This window comes from Nasonia vitripennis, chromosome 4 (genome assembly GCF_009193385.2).
Source record: "Nasonia vitripennis strain AsymCx chromosome 4, Nvit_psr_1.1, whole genome shotgun sequence".
NCBI lineage: Eukaryota > Metazoa > Arthropoda > Insecta > Hymenoptera > Pteromalidae > Nasonia > Nasonia vitripennis.
In genome coordinates, this window is record NC_045760.1 from 16,722,867 (window position 1) to 16,736,927 (window position 14,061).

At 47.7% G+C, this 14,061-nt stretch overlaps 1 protein-coding gene across 8 annotated transcripts in view; it reads left to right on the forward strand.

The window, feature by feature from the left end:
* Nucleotides 1-14,061, forward strand: part of LOC100116596 (1-phosphatidylinositol 4,5-bisphosphate phosphodiesterase epsilon-1) — a 120,350-nt gene that overhangs the window by 87,047 nt on the left and 19,242 nt on the right. For all 8 annotated transcript variants that reach the window (XM_032599048.1, XM_031929727.2, XM_032599049.1 and 5 more), the window contains 3 exons: nucleotides 3,655-4,121; nucleotides 8,096-8,457; nucleotides 8,719-8,864. In XM_032599048.1, coding sequence (XP_032454939.1) covers nucleotides 8,842-8,864 — 23 coding nt within the window. In that variant the 5' untranslated portion in view covers nucleotides 3,655-4,121; nucleotides 8,096-8,457; nucleotides 8,719-8,841. The remainder of the gene's footprint in view (nucleotides 1-3,654; nucleotides 4,122-8,095; nucleotides 8,458-8,718; nucleotides 8,865-14,061) is intronic.

Sequence of the window (14,061 nt, forward strand, 5' to 3'; positions counted from 1 at the left end):
GTGTGTTAGCGAAAGGGAAGAAAAAGTGGAGAAATCCAAGCCTCGTAACTCAAGAGCGAACTTGGTCAGCGAACACATTCTAATTAGCGATGTTGGCAAGACAGCGGTACAGCAGCGCGTGCGCGCGCGCCTAATTGGAAGCGAAACTGGCGTTCCGAAGGCCTTGGCTGGCACATAAAGATCGTTGTGCACACAGCTCTTTCGCCGAGCATATACCTACGTGGAGCCCGCGCAGGCTCGTCACGTCGCGCACGAACGCGAGAGTCGTGTATAGGCTCGCGAGACACCCGATAGCCCGATTAACCCCGAGCTTTGCTTGCTTGCGCCGCGCATAAGCTGCGCGTTCGACTACAGCAACAGTAGGCACGTGTTGCGGTAACGAAGGTAAACGGAATATTGCCGGGGACACGCATAGAGAAAGAGATATCAGAGCGAGAGAAGAAAAGGTCGAGGAATTAGAAGCGGCGGGACACGGGGATGGAAAGTTCGCTAAACGACCGGGAGCGCGTTCGATGATCAGCTAATTAAGGGTCTTACGACGAACTCTTTGACGATAATGGTCTCATTAGCAGTTTGCTTTTAATCTGATAAGAAGCTCGATTGGCGATTGGAGATATCCGTGAAATTTAATTTGAAATTTAAGGAAATGGTGATGCGAGGAAAAACGAGCGGAGTCGAGATTGCAACAAAAAATTTGATATCCACCTTTACTCGGAAAGAAATACTCTACGTGGTGCGCGCGTGAGTGGGACACAGATTACCATTTTTATTGATTTGAAACCATATATATTTTACCGTATTCAATGTGAACTGTGCATCTTCTCGACTCAAATTTCTCTGACTTATACAGGCATATGTGTACGTGTATTCTAAACTTTTGTATATAAAGTTCACGCACTAATCGCACTCGATGATATCATGTAATTAACCAGTTTTTTGAAAGATAGAAACGTTGAGCATATGATACAACATCTTGAGTACGTCAAAGGGAAACGGGGTCTGAGATTCGAAGACTTTTTATTGCTTATTTTCAGACTGTGTTCGTAACACTTGAAGCCGCTCACAACTTTTTTCGGTAAATTGCTCGGAAATACTCACGCTTTTAAGGCCGGATACCAGTTAGAAAGTTCGTATTAAACTGGTAAAAATGAGTAATTACACGAATATAAGCATTTCGTTTTTTTGAAGCAAACGGGATTACACGGCAGCAACTCTTGTCACGGTAATTAGAAATTTTGCAGTTTATGCCTATGATTTGAGCAACAACCGCAGGTCTCTAATAGCAACCCATGGTTTCAAATGGAAGTAAAAGCATGTTTTTGAGTGCTCGCAGCTAGATTAGCCAGGTTATCGTATAAAGGTGTACTTGTTCCGCTTTAGTCAAGCATTAGGCGGATAATTAAATTAATCGTCCTCTAAAGGCTGTGCTTGTATGACTATTGTCGTAATAAAGTGCCGGATAAAAGATAATTAGAACGTGTGCAAGGACGCTTATTCTGCCCCTTTTCTTCTTCAAAAAAAGAGCACGGTTTTCTTGTGCAACTAATTTTTCTGCGTATTTCAGTTAGAAACTTATAGCTTGTGGAACCGAACCTCAGCTACTTTTCCCCTTCGATTTGTTTTCAAAAGAGTTACCAACCGAAAAAATCTCAACGTGCATTTTAACAATATTGCCATCATCATCATTATTAAATAATTCAAATTCGGTAATGTAACAACGACAAAGAACAAAAAAACATCATACGTCGCAGAGGTATATATACATTTTCATATTGTGTAATCATGGTTCATACAAGAAATTGATTATAAGGAAAAGCAAAAGAATGTTTCATACAATAAACAGCCCCTTATTATATAAAAATTCGATTTTCAATAAAGCTAGCGGCGAGCCGCACAATAACAATTCCCTTGTTAACGAGGACAATGAAAAGAATGCAAGAAAAACGCGGGCGCATGCACAGTATAATATCTACATGCAAAAGCGTTATATGAGGTAAAGCAAACTGCGCAGGTCGCCACTAAACGTTCAAGCATGTAATATCAGCGTAATCGAGTTTTATTATTCCAATGCACTTTAATTGACACCTCTCTTCCTCTTTCTCTTCCTGCTTCTCATTCTGCCGTTCCTCGGTGCAACTCGCCTCTTCTCTGTCGCTCGCACGTCCGATTGCCTGCGAGTCGAGTATAGCACCGTCGTTTTTCACGCACGCGGTCAATGGCATTCGACATCCGGAACTGATCGCGTATGCACTCGGTGTTTAACCCATTTAGTGCAGATAGCGAATTTCACGGTCCAGCAATGTTTTAATGACCTCTAAACATGCGTCGATCTTTTTGCAATGAGCTCATCCGCGAGAAGATAATCGTATTATAAGGAATCCTACGAAATAAATACTGGGCCTCAAATCATGTATATGTTTGAAACGATAGAAAACCAATTTCCAACATGCAAAAAGCGCCTTGTGACACTGTTTTCAACGAAAACTAGTCGTTGTTCAACTGCATGTACCCGAGAATTCTTCATGTTGGTTGCGCGTCGAGTTACTCTCTTGTTGTGTTTTGTTTAATTTTAAACGTTTTACGAGACGATCTGTATTCAAATGGTCTTGCAGTTTAATAAACAGTCGCAAAACAAGTGAAACGAGCATACGATACTGTCAGACCTGCTTCGTATAGGTGATTATAACTATGTTCCTTGTACAAACGAGCGCACGGATATAAGGCAGACTCACGAGCCTTAAACCGACACAAAAGCTCACCCAATAGGACAAATTATGTTTCCAGAAACATGCGCAGCCCACTGGTATATTCAATCCTCCCTGCTCCCCCTCCATTTGACGTTCGCGTCTTTGTTTCGCCTTTGTTTCGCTTCCCGTTCTCTCTGGGGCATACACGTGCGCAGGCGCGACTCTCTTTCTCCCCGTGTATTTCTCATCTTCCTCGCGTCTGGCTTTTTTATGGCCTCGTTTCGCTCCACCCCTCTCGATCAGCATGCGATTTGGCGCACGTCACGGAAAATTCAGCGTGAATGCGCGCGACGCTTGACAAGCTCAAGAGGGTCGCTCGCCGATTTTTCTTTTTCGTTCTGCTCGTCATTTCAGCTCTCGACACCCGCACGGCTTCCGGCTCGCCTCGGCCAGAGCTCCCTCGCATACGTATCAATTTTGCTGCAGTTTCTCAAAAATATTGACTGTTTGTTTGGTGCGGCTGACTCGTGCAGGAAACGCTCGCGCCGTTGCATTTCGCGCGACCTGCAAAAACAAGTTGACACGCAACTCAATTCATTAAATCGAGTTCGCGCGGGGCCCTTTCCGAATTAATAACCTCCTTGTTCAACGGCGACCCTGCCCGCGCGACATCGACGATATGAGTCAGAAAAAAGCAACTAAAACAAAAAAGCCGCAGAAAAAGCGCGGCCCCCTCGCACACTCGGGAGATCGAAAGTTGCTCGAACGCGGCGAACAAAAAGATCGCCCGAGCCATAAATCGCCCTTCTCGCCAATAATGCATGCCCCTGTGCTTTCGCTTTTTTTTCTTGACTAGAACACTGCCGAACGGGGTGCGTCTCCTTCGCGCAGCAGATACCTATATATTATAAGAAAAGCGAATATACAACGAAACGTTTCTCACCCCGGGCTCTGATGTGTGTTACAGGCGGTGCAGAGAGCTGTGCATTGGCGCGATGGGCTCGGCGACAAGCGCTACTGGCTCCGACAGCAAGGAAGCGGCCCGAAGGAAGCAGCAGCAGCGGGGGCTGTCGAGCTTGGCGGGATTTATCGACGGCACCGAGGCAGCAACGGCGGCAGTAGCAGCAGAAGCAGTAGCCACTATCGCCGTCCCGATGTAGGCCTGCAAAAAGCGCGCGCGAGGGGGCGTCGTTCTCCAGTCTCGGTCGGCTGCCGGACAAGCAGCCCGACGAGATAGCAGAGATACACACCTCGCACCGAGAGCCAAGCAGGAGGTAGAGGAAGGCAGAGCGAGAGAGAGAGAAAGCCAAGCTCAGTTATAGCAGCAGCAGCAGCACAAAACACAGAGCCGCCACGACGTCCAGCAGCAGCCTGAGCCGCCGCCAGTTCCGCGTCGTCCTCCACCCTACGTGGCCTGCACTATTACCTGATAAGGTACATTCCTTTGTATGTACGTAGATATACACCTTTTATACTGCACTGGAGTTTCTCTCTAGCCCGGGGAGGCGCTTGGCTTTTGCAAAGTTTCTCTTTTTACTTCCAAATGACACAGTCGTTACATTATGCTTTCGCAATCAAGTTAATGAAAGTTGATGAAACGATGCAGGCTTTGTTTTCAAAATCAGAACCAGCGCTCTTAGAACAAACATTTCACTCCCTCTTGCAGTCATTCGACGACCTTTTCTTACATTTGTTGGATTAAATCGAGAGACATAAAGATCCAGGTTTATGAACGGTATAGACATCCGAGTTCTGGTTCTTCATACCCTACTTTTTCACGGACGGGGTCGCGGCAGTTTATCTGAAAGAAAAATGCTGATGACGCGAAAGGTTATGGCTGGTTCCTTCTCGGATCTTACGTTGGAAATACACCGAGTCAGGGAGAAATAAAGGCAGCTGGTTATAAAAAAGTAGATGGTGGAAGGGGGCGATGGAATCAATCAGTCTATAGGTGCGGAAAACGCAAGCACAGCGCGGTGGCGAGGCAAGATTTTCAAAAATAACGAACCTTTGAGATGAACTTAGCAGGGAGCCATGATTGATTCGTGCATAAATAAAAATATCGATCTAAAAAATCAGAGAAACCAAAACAAATCGTATCAAAGTTTAATAGCCGCCCTGGTACACGTAAATATTGGATTGCTCCCCTCTCAACGTACACTCATCCGCAAAGCTTTCTCAGAGCCTCCATTATAAAGCGACATTAAAAACCAATTCGAAAAATCCTCCCTCGTGCTTCCACTGCTGCTATAGTATACTCTCGTTTTGCACGCGAGTAGCTACATAGAGCACACCTTCGTTTAATTTGCTGTATCCCCCGGGGCGCTCTCTAAAAATCGATAGAAATATATGAAACCATTTTATTTCTCTTCGTAGCCCTATTATCCGTCATTAAATGCTGCAGACGCACGCAAATACGTGATGAAGAGTCGTATATAGTCATGCGCCTATACTGCGCGCGAACGTTGCATGTATTATATTGGCATCCCGCTAATTGGTCTTTCGAACACACACACTCAGTCGATGAGTTGCCGAAACGACATTGTGCTCGATCGACGTTGCGGGGGTATATCGACAAATGGTGTTTGTGTTCGCGCACTCACAATTGTTCGAACGAGCGAAAGGCATTCAGTTTCGACGAATTGTTCCCTCACTCACCTCTATAAACGCTGTTAGCTGGATACGAATTGTCGTCACTCCTGTGAGCAACTATCATGTGAAAGGGAAGTGACAGGGAGTTATAAGAACTATAAAAACGAGCGAAGCTGAATTCAAATATTTTATTTCTGTTCAGATGTAAAACTGTTATCTACGTCGTACAATCAAGCACGAGGTTATCAGCTTCGTGTCCTGAACAGAACTGAGCTGCCGCTACAGCCACCCTCGCCGAGCCGAGCCGCTGCCCGACCCGATCGTCGCCGATCGTTCTAAAAACGGACACATCCACTCCATACTTTCACGCATACAATGGCTTGATTGTACTAGAAAAACTCGGGAAAAACCCCGACGCTACGTCGAAGCTGTCCCCGCGCTGATCCGTACCGCCATCAAATAATCAAAACGCCGCTCGAGCCCAAACACCACTCGCGCCACTCGTCCGACTGCACTGCGCGCCACTCGTCCGACTCGGCCGTTCGGGTCTTGTCCGCACGCCCGAGACCGGACTGCGCGCTGCCAGATGTCCACACTCGAAATCCAAATTCGAGCCGATTTACGTTCCTCCGAGGAAAGTTATAAAATCGGCTCTAGAACTCGCCTCTACAGGGCGAGCTCTTTTCTCGGGCGCACATGCAAGCCACTCACACACCATTCCGCTGTTGACATAAAAATACAACGCCCTCTCTGTCCCCGCATTTGCCCAGGCCGAAGCCTGCACGCAGGAAAAACTCTCGTTTTTACCTACGTCAGGAACATTTTTCGAATATCAAACTACGCACGCGAGCGTTGCCGACCAACTGTCATACTCATTCACACATACTGCCTTGTACTAAATACATGCACGTAGGCCGCTATCAAGCGTACCTATTTCGCAGATATGATGCATCTGCGGCCCTCTAAGCACAAGAGCGACACTTCGCCTCTCTTGTCTTAGTGCTACATGGCCAGTGTAGCCTCTCCTGCTTATAAGTCATTTCAATGACTAAGGAAGAGAAAGCGGCACTTACTCGATAACTATAGTATCGAGTGAGTCGCGAGCCTACACTGTGGCTTCTATAGATCCACAGTGCGATGTGCCTATCCGCGAAATTATGCATGTCGGGAATACGAATCTTTCCACTTTTCGCTTCTATTTTATTTAGTTGTAAAGTCGAGCCCTGTGCAATAACGTTTATTCGCTCTTTGCTGCGTCATCCATTTTTTTTCTGCTCATCTCGCCGAGTATTAATTAATATACGGCTGTGGAAACGTCGAAATGATAACCGCTCGTCGTCGTGTATCAAAATTAAATCAGCGAAGCGCGCCACCCTCATTTTTATTGTCATATTAATCGCGAGTACGAATAATGATACTCATCGGAATACTTGCGTGACAATCTGTCGGTCGCGGTAATTAGACCGGCCTCTCGAGTCCGCAAACAAGATCCTGCAAAAGCAATCCCCCGACCCCCAAGATTTTGTCACGCGCGCCGCAGGTAAATGGACCCGCGATCGTCGTGCCTCAATTATTCAATCGAGCAGCCTGCGCGTCGCGCACCAACCGCGTTATGCCATGTAACGTAGATGTATATAGGTAGCCGGCTTGTATCAAACGACGAGCGAGCGGCGCGCGCGGGGCCGGGAGTCACTGCTGAAAAATCGATTAGCCCTGCTCTCGCTCGCTGAGTATGTTGACCAGTAGGTTAAACGCAGTATAAGCCGCGCGTGTACGCGCGCTCGACGTACCGAAAACTCGACGAGCGACAGCCTTACGCTGATAAATGTGAAGATGTGTACGTATGTCTGCACTTTGTATACAAAATTGAGCAAGCCGCAAAGGAAGAAAGTATACAGGGCTGCGGCGCGAGGTTGTTTACATGTTCAAGGGAGTTTACGAGCGGGGGGGGGCACAAGTGGGAAAACAGTGGAGAGCTTTAAAACCCTCAGCATGGGCCGCTGTTTTAATGCGACGTAAAAAAGATACGGCGCGCGGCTCGCCTTATTATTTCGAGATACGCAAGCTGCCTTCTTGGAATAAGTGGGGCGCGGAGTGGAGCCGTTACTTTGAGGAGTCGCGCCGGGAGATGCGGAGAACCGACGCGACATTTCCACGGAATATGGGTATTGCGAAAGTGGGTGAATAAGCGGTCAGTTTATTGTCCTGCTCCGCTAATTATACCGCGAAACGAGCGGTGCGTGCGCCCGACCTTGTCGCACTTGTTTAAAAGCTATTCAGGCATTGTGCATGTGGCAAATAACTCATCGGTGTGCGGGACTCGCCATTGTGGTTGCGCAAGCACACGCGACGGGCTTTTTCTTCGACAATGTATACACGTGCACTGCTCAAAAATGAAAATGACATTTCGATATTTTATCGATGGAAATTCAAAAAGCGATATCGCGTTGTGCTTTGCGGATGCAGCTTCTTGAAACGAGAAAAAGAAAGACTTTATGGCTATCGTATGCTTTCCTTTATATGCTCCCGTGTCCGCATTACAGCTTCCTTTGTTTTGAACCGTTATATACCCTATGCGAAATGAAAGTCGCGCTGCTTGCTCTACATTTTAGCGAGCGCATCAAAATATATTGCTAACCACAATCAGCTTAAGAGCACTTTGAAGCCGGAAGGTTTATGCCGTTCGTATTTCGCCTGGCTCCCTGCTTTCTATGCGAGGAAATGATTGCCATCGTAAAAAGTTCCGCCTTTTTCCTTTGTTCGAGCGCATTTCTTCACAAAGACTGTCTCTAATTCATCAACTTCGATGTTCGCAGAGCTGGAGAAGCGGCCGCAGCCGCAGCTGCCTCGGAGCTCTGAGGAGCTGGAGGATTTGCAAAAACTGCTGCACTTCCCGGAGGAGGTGGCGCTCAGATTGGCCGAGAGCGAGTACCAGCTGTTTTACCAGGTGCCGCCCGGCGAGTACCTCCGTCACGTCTCACAGGACTTCACGGCCTCGCAGCAGCGCCAGCAGCAGCAACAGCAGAGAGATCAGGCCAAGGGCGAAGCTTCTAGCGATACCAGCCAGACGGCCGGTCCAAGCCTCACCAGCAGCTCGACCCAAACCGAGGACGAGGCCTGCTGGCCTACCTCCACGGCCTCCGTCAGCGTGCAGACACTCATCGATCGCTTCAACGAGGTAACTGACTCGCTTTCACCCAGCGTATCCCCCCCTCCCAACGATCCGACCTCCACTGCCCCCTATGCACACTCTCCTACTCCCTCTAGCCCTTTTAATTAAAGATAAACTTTTCACCGGCTCGGTCTCTTGAATCTACTTCAACGACGAGCTCGCCGTGCTTTAATTTTGAATTTATTCTTGTCGTGCTGATGAAAGAATCGCGTCTCGCCGTGCCTTGATCCTAACTACTTAGACTGTGTTTTTTTTTTCATTTTCCAGGTGAACTCATGGGTGAGCCACGTGATAAGCAGCGGATCTACGGTCGAGGAAAGGCAAGCCTTGCTCTCGTGTCTGCTGAGAGTGGCTCAGACCTGCTGGAATATCGGCAACTTTAATTCCGCCATGGAAATTGTCGCTGGTCTCAAGTGAGTACCTCGGAAAATGCCAATAGCTCCGCCGGCGAAAGAGTGGCCGAGACAGGGAGGAAGAGAAAAGGCGAACTTTCGCGAAAACTCGTCGAGCACGAAAAGTTGCACATTGCCTGCTAGGAAAGCAATGAGGGGGTGGTGTCAAAGGGGGCGGGGGGGAGGGCAAAGAAGCTTTCAAAGTCTTTCATGAGACGGGCATCGTAAAAAGCGTGATTGTTGCTACCGGGAAATCCGCAAAGTTGGCACAGAGCACGAGAGGCCGCTTTATACGTGAGTCTGATGATAACGTTTAGTAAAAAAGTGTAAAAAGTCACGCGACTGCGCTTCGGCTTTTTTGCCGTCTTGTAAGAGCGGAGAACGATAATGCGTTGGTAATTTGTTGAAGCCATTGAAGGGCTTGACACTGGGTGTTCGAATCGTACTTGTTTATCAAATAGTCAACGAAATTGCGATTCATCCCGATACTTACTCTCAGCCCATTATCGCATATGTATAGTCATTTACATCTTATTTAGCCGACCACCTGCACCGGGTTTCTAGAAATTTCCCGCGGGATTCAAACGAGACAATTTTTTTCTCAAATTCGCCCCCCCCCCCTTCGAACAATGTTAAAAGTTGCATAAATTCCGGATAGAAATCGTATTTCCCAAGGGCATCTTAGCCCCGTGCCCGCATGAAAAAGTTCCGGAAGTGCATAAATAGTTTAAGGAGCCGGAATTTTGCATAAGTCAGTGAAACCTCATGAATTCCTAAACCCTAAGCCTCGTGAAGAAAAGACGACCTGTGCTGCTCCAGTCACGTGCAGCATTGGTTGAATGCCGAGTTTACGGGTAAAGTTTTTACTAGTATAGACCACGCCATACTTGCTGGTCGACTTTTTTTCGACGAGTACCCATACCTAATCAAGCCGTCCTTCGCGATCGCGATGTCGCTCGGAAATGGAGAATCAATGGCCGGTACGGTATAGTTTACGCTTCCGCGGGCATAGATATACGCATAGCCCTCGACGCCATACACGCATCAGACTCGGACGTCGTTTCAGGGAAGCGCACAAGGGGGCCGAGCTATCACGTTGATTGCCGGCGAATTCGGGTGTTACTCGTTAACGGCCCGCTTTATACGAGAGACAGTCACACGCAGCCGGTGCCGCACATGCAAAGCAACGCGGCGATGCGTTCCACGCTCCAGGCCCAGAGATATAGCTTGCTGCCCGGCTTTTGTCCCTCTGTCTTTGTACTCGCGGAATTAGTCTAAACGAGTCTGTAGTTGATTTTTTTTCTCAACGTTCAGTGTCGAGGCGGTTAATGCGAACACCGCGTAATTTAAATCTGGAACTCGTCCGAATTTGCGTATTTTACATTAGAGAGCTTGATAATAATGTAAATATGGCCTGGCTGTTAGCTTCCAACGAGTAGTAGCAGGGTGCGGTTTACAATCGCCGCAACGCGATTAAACAATAATTGTTTTTGAATTCTGCGCCTCCCCGGCAAAGTTATACAAATATACAGCGATAATCCGCGAAATTTCATTTCCCACATAATTGCCTGTATCTGCGGTACTACAAAGGGGGAACGAGGTTGAAATACAGAAAAGGAGACTAGATAGCGGAAAGAAATGAGATCAGAGAAAAAGAAAGTGGTAATGAGATAAAAGGAAGCAGTCTAAAAGCTGGAGAAAGAGAGAAAAGGGAACAGACACGGAAGAAATTGGAAGAGAGAAAAACAGTGGAAAACTTCGAGGACGATGCTGCTCTCGCGCGCTTGCTTGCAGAGATGTCGCAGGCGAGAGACAGACGCTGCTGCTCGCGCAGTGTCGGCAACACTCCCCGGGCTGAGAACGAGAAATAGAAAGAGGGAAAAAAGAAGCAAGAGCCCCCCACCCTGCTTAATGGCGCAAGTAAGTCATTACCGCGGGGCTGACCTTTATGCGGGGAGACCACTCAAAGAGAGCAAACATCAGCAGCGAGACACAAAGGCCACATCGTTTGTAGATTTACATTGCGATGCTGACACTTAAACACTCGTGAGCTCGCGAATTGCCTCCTTGGTGTTGTTTTCCGCTCAATTATTAAGTCGGCCCTTTCAACTGCATACCCACAGCAGCTTTGCGAGAATAGAGACGTAACATCGTAGAAGGGTGCAGGCTATCGGTGCCATTAAAACACTTGTTCGCTGTTGCAAACAATTTCCGAAACAATGAGCCGATCCTTCCATTAAGAAAACTTTTTATTCCCACCATTCTCTCGCGGGTTTTCCTTCTTCCTGCCCTTTCGATAAAATTCCAACAGCAGCAGGTGCCGGCGGATACGAGCGTCCGTCTCTGAGAAAATTAACTGCATTAAGTTCGCCTCGGGGCGCTGAAAAAGAACGAAATGAAAATGCTTGCAGGGGAAGGCAGAAAATAAATCAATTTGTACGATGTCATAAGCTCTTACTGCTTTGTTTTGTTCGACGATAATTTCATAAAGAAGGTCACTTCCCAGGGCTGGTTGGGCGGAACTTTTTTCCTCAAAAAGTGTGCGTCGTACGGGAGATCGAGTATTTCTATCAATCTTATTTTCTCTCTATTTTTTTTCAGATGAAGGTATACGTACACTGTTCTGTTTGACAAAATACACGCGTATTATTTCTTTCGGCTGCGTGAAGAGCAGATTTGTTTATTTCGAGAATCGTTATATCTTACTCGTCAGATAAGCACAGCCTTTCACTCGGATGCGCATAACTGCGAGACTGCATAGCTGAAAGTTTAATGAAATTTGTGCCCAGCCAGATTGTAAGAGCGATAACCTCATTTTGACTTTAGGTGATTTATGCCGTGGGTATACAAGTTGCAATTCCCTCCATCCGTATATCAGGGGAAGTGTATTCTGTTTTAATTATACGACTATAGCGCACATTCCAAGCATCAATTGTAGGATAAAAAACTAAGCCAACAATGCGGCGTCGCGCCAAATAGCATAATTTCCCAAGTGTGCGTAGAACAACACAATATAGGCGCGCCGGAGCTGTATTATCTCGCAAACGTGAAATTCATCCTCCCAGCGCTGGAGCTTGCCGCCCTGGTATTACTTAGCATCGAAGCTTTAATCCCTCCCCAGTCCGCGCCTCATTTATTTACTTGTATGCTTGGCCCCGCGCGAAAACAAAACAAACATATAGGAGGCGGAGAGAGAGATAGAAACGAGGGAAAGCCGTGCGGCGGCGAGCGCGCAGGTCGGCAGGTTAACGAAAAATGTTTAATAAAAGTTTCACGCGGGGCAGGAGGGATAGACAGCTCGTTCTGCCGCTTGCATTATTAAGGTCGCCGGAGTGAGGAGGGGACGAAGTAGGAACGGCTGCGCCGGGCGCGTGATGGAGAAGCCTGGCCGAAATGTTCCTTTCGCGAGCGGGCACACGCGCATATTGCACTTGTGCGCTCATGGAATTCACCCCACTACCGCCTCAGCCGTTTGTATATCACTCCGCGCTCTCCTCGAGTAAATGTATACGTTAGGTATATGCGCGCGCAAAGTACCTCCGGCGGACTCCGACGAGGCATTAGCCTCCCGGCTTTCGTAAACCTTTATGAGCAGCCTCAATTTTCGTCCGCAGGATCGCTGGGCTTTTCCCGGCGTCACTCTCTATATTATACTATACATGCCGCCGCAGTAGCGGCCCAGGAGATGCAGTTTGCGTCTCGGTTCAAAGTTTTTGATGACACTTGAGTTTATTGACGTTTCTGTCTCGACCACCGACAGCACCATCTCGTCGGCTCATCTGCATTGATGATCCAAATTCGCGTGTACGACGGTTAATTGATTGCGCGCTGCCTGCAATGGGCGTTTATTGCGCGTGTTTCGCTTTGGTGGACCGACAACTCGTCGTGCTTGCCTCAACGTGCTGTCGTATCAATTTCGTCCGGATTCGAACAGTTTATTGCAGCTCTGCGACTCAGCCGTACGCAGAAGCATCTATAATAATGGGCATACATAATGAGGTTCGCTCCTCGCTAATTGCCGGCGGCTGCATGGAGCAATGAGAGGAAGTTTTTTCGAACAAATTATTAGCCGCGCGCTCGGATGTTCTATAGACACTAATAGATCTTTGAAATATTCACGGCTGGAACTCCCCTACGCATTGTTCACGAGAAAATACCTCTTGTGATCATTTGTCTACTGTGCCTTTCTCTCTCCCGGCGCTTGTCCCTTTCGAAATCTCTCTCTTACCCTGCTCCTCAACAGTGCGTCGACTTCCCTCTTCTCTCTACATAGGATACACGTATAAATATCGGTATGGCGAACTGCTCAACCGCAGAAGCTCGGCGTATATCCGACCACTTTGGAATTTCGCCGAGACGCTCGTGTTTCCGCGGTCTTTCTGCCGCCCCTTCCCCGCATCGGCTTCCCTTCCACGCCCTGTGTACGTCGTTCATGCGGGCGGGAATGCGAAAAGCAGCCCGCGGATACGCGATTATATATGGAGGGCAAGTTTCGCGCCTGCCTGAGCCTGCGGTAAGCTCCACTAGCTCTGTATATTGTATAGAAAATCGATCCTTTCTTCGCGAGGATTCGCGTGCGGCTGCCGAACTGGCGCGCGAAACGCTAAGGAAACCGGACGCCGCACTCCTTTGTTCCGCGCCGTGTATAACGTTCCTGCTGCGAGTCGGGATTTTCGGTAATGCGCGTTAATGGCTTTTCGAGAGTCGGCGCCACATACACGCCGGTTTTCCCAGCAGCGATGCGAGCAGCCCGGTTAATTTGCGAGGACGTTCGCCGAGAAAACAAAACGTTCGGTGAAATGCTCGCGCGTGTGCGTAACTTTTCACGGGAGTGCGTATACTGAGTTCTCACTGGTATTTATCGCAGAAAGATTGCAAATGGAACAGCCGAGTTATATAATGCAGGGTACGTGCTTTTATTCGTGATACATCGCGCAGTCGGATACCAGCAAAAATAAGCAGATATATGAGCTTTGAAATATACGCACTGTGCAGCCACTATAAAAATGGTTGGAACCATCCAAACGAAACCACCTGGTAATGAAACCGCATCAAAGTGAAGCAAAAGTGACGCTCGAATGTTATTTGATGTAAACTTGCACAAAATGATATCCGGTGTTGCTTGTTCGATCGATGGGCTGTGTGAAAAAATCATGAAAAAGCTATCGTAATCAAACTGGAGCATATTTTTTTACAAAAGGCCGTCGTAAAACTATAT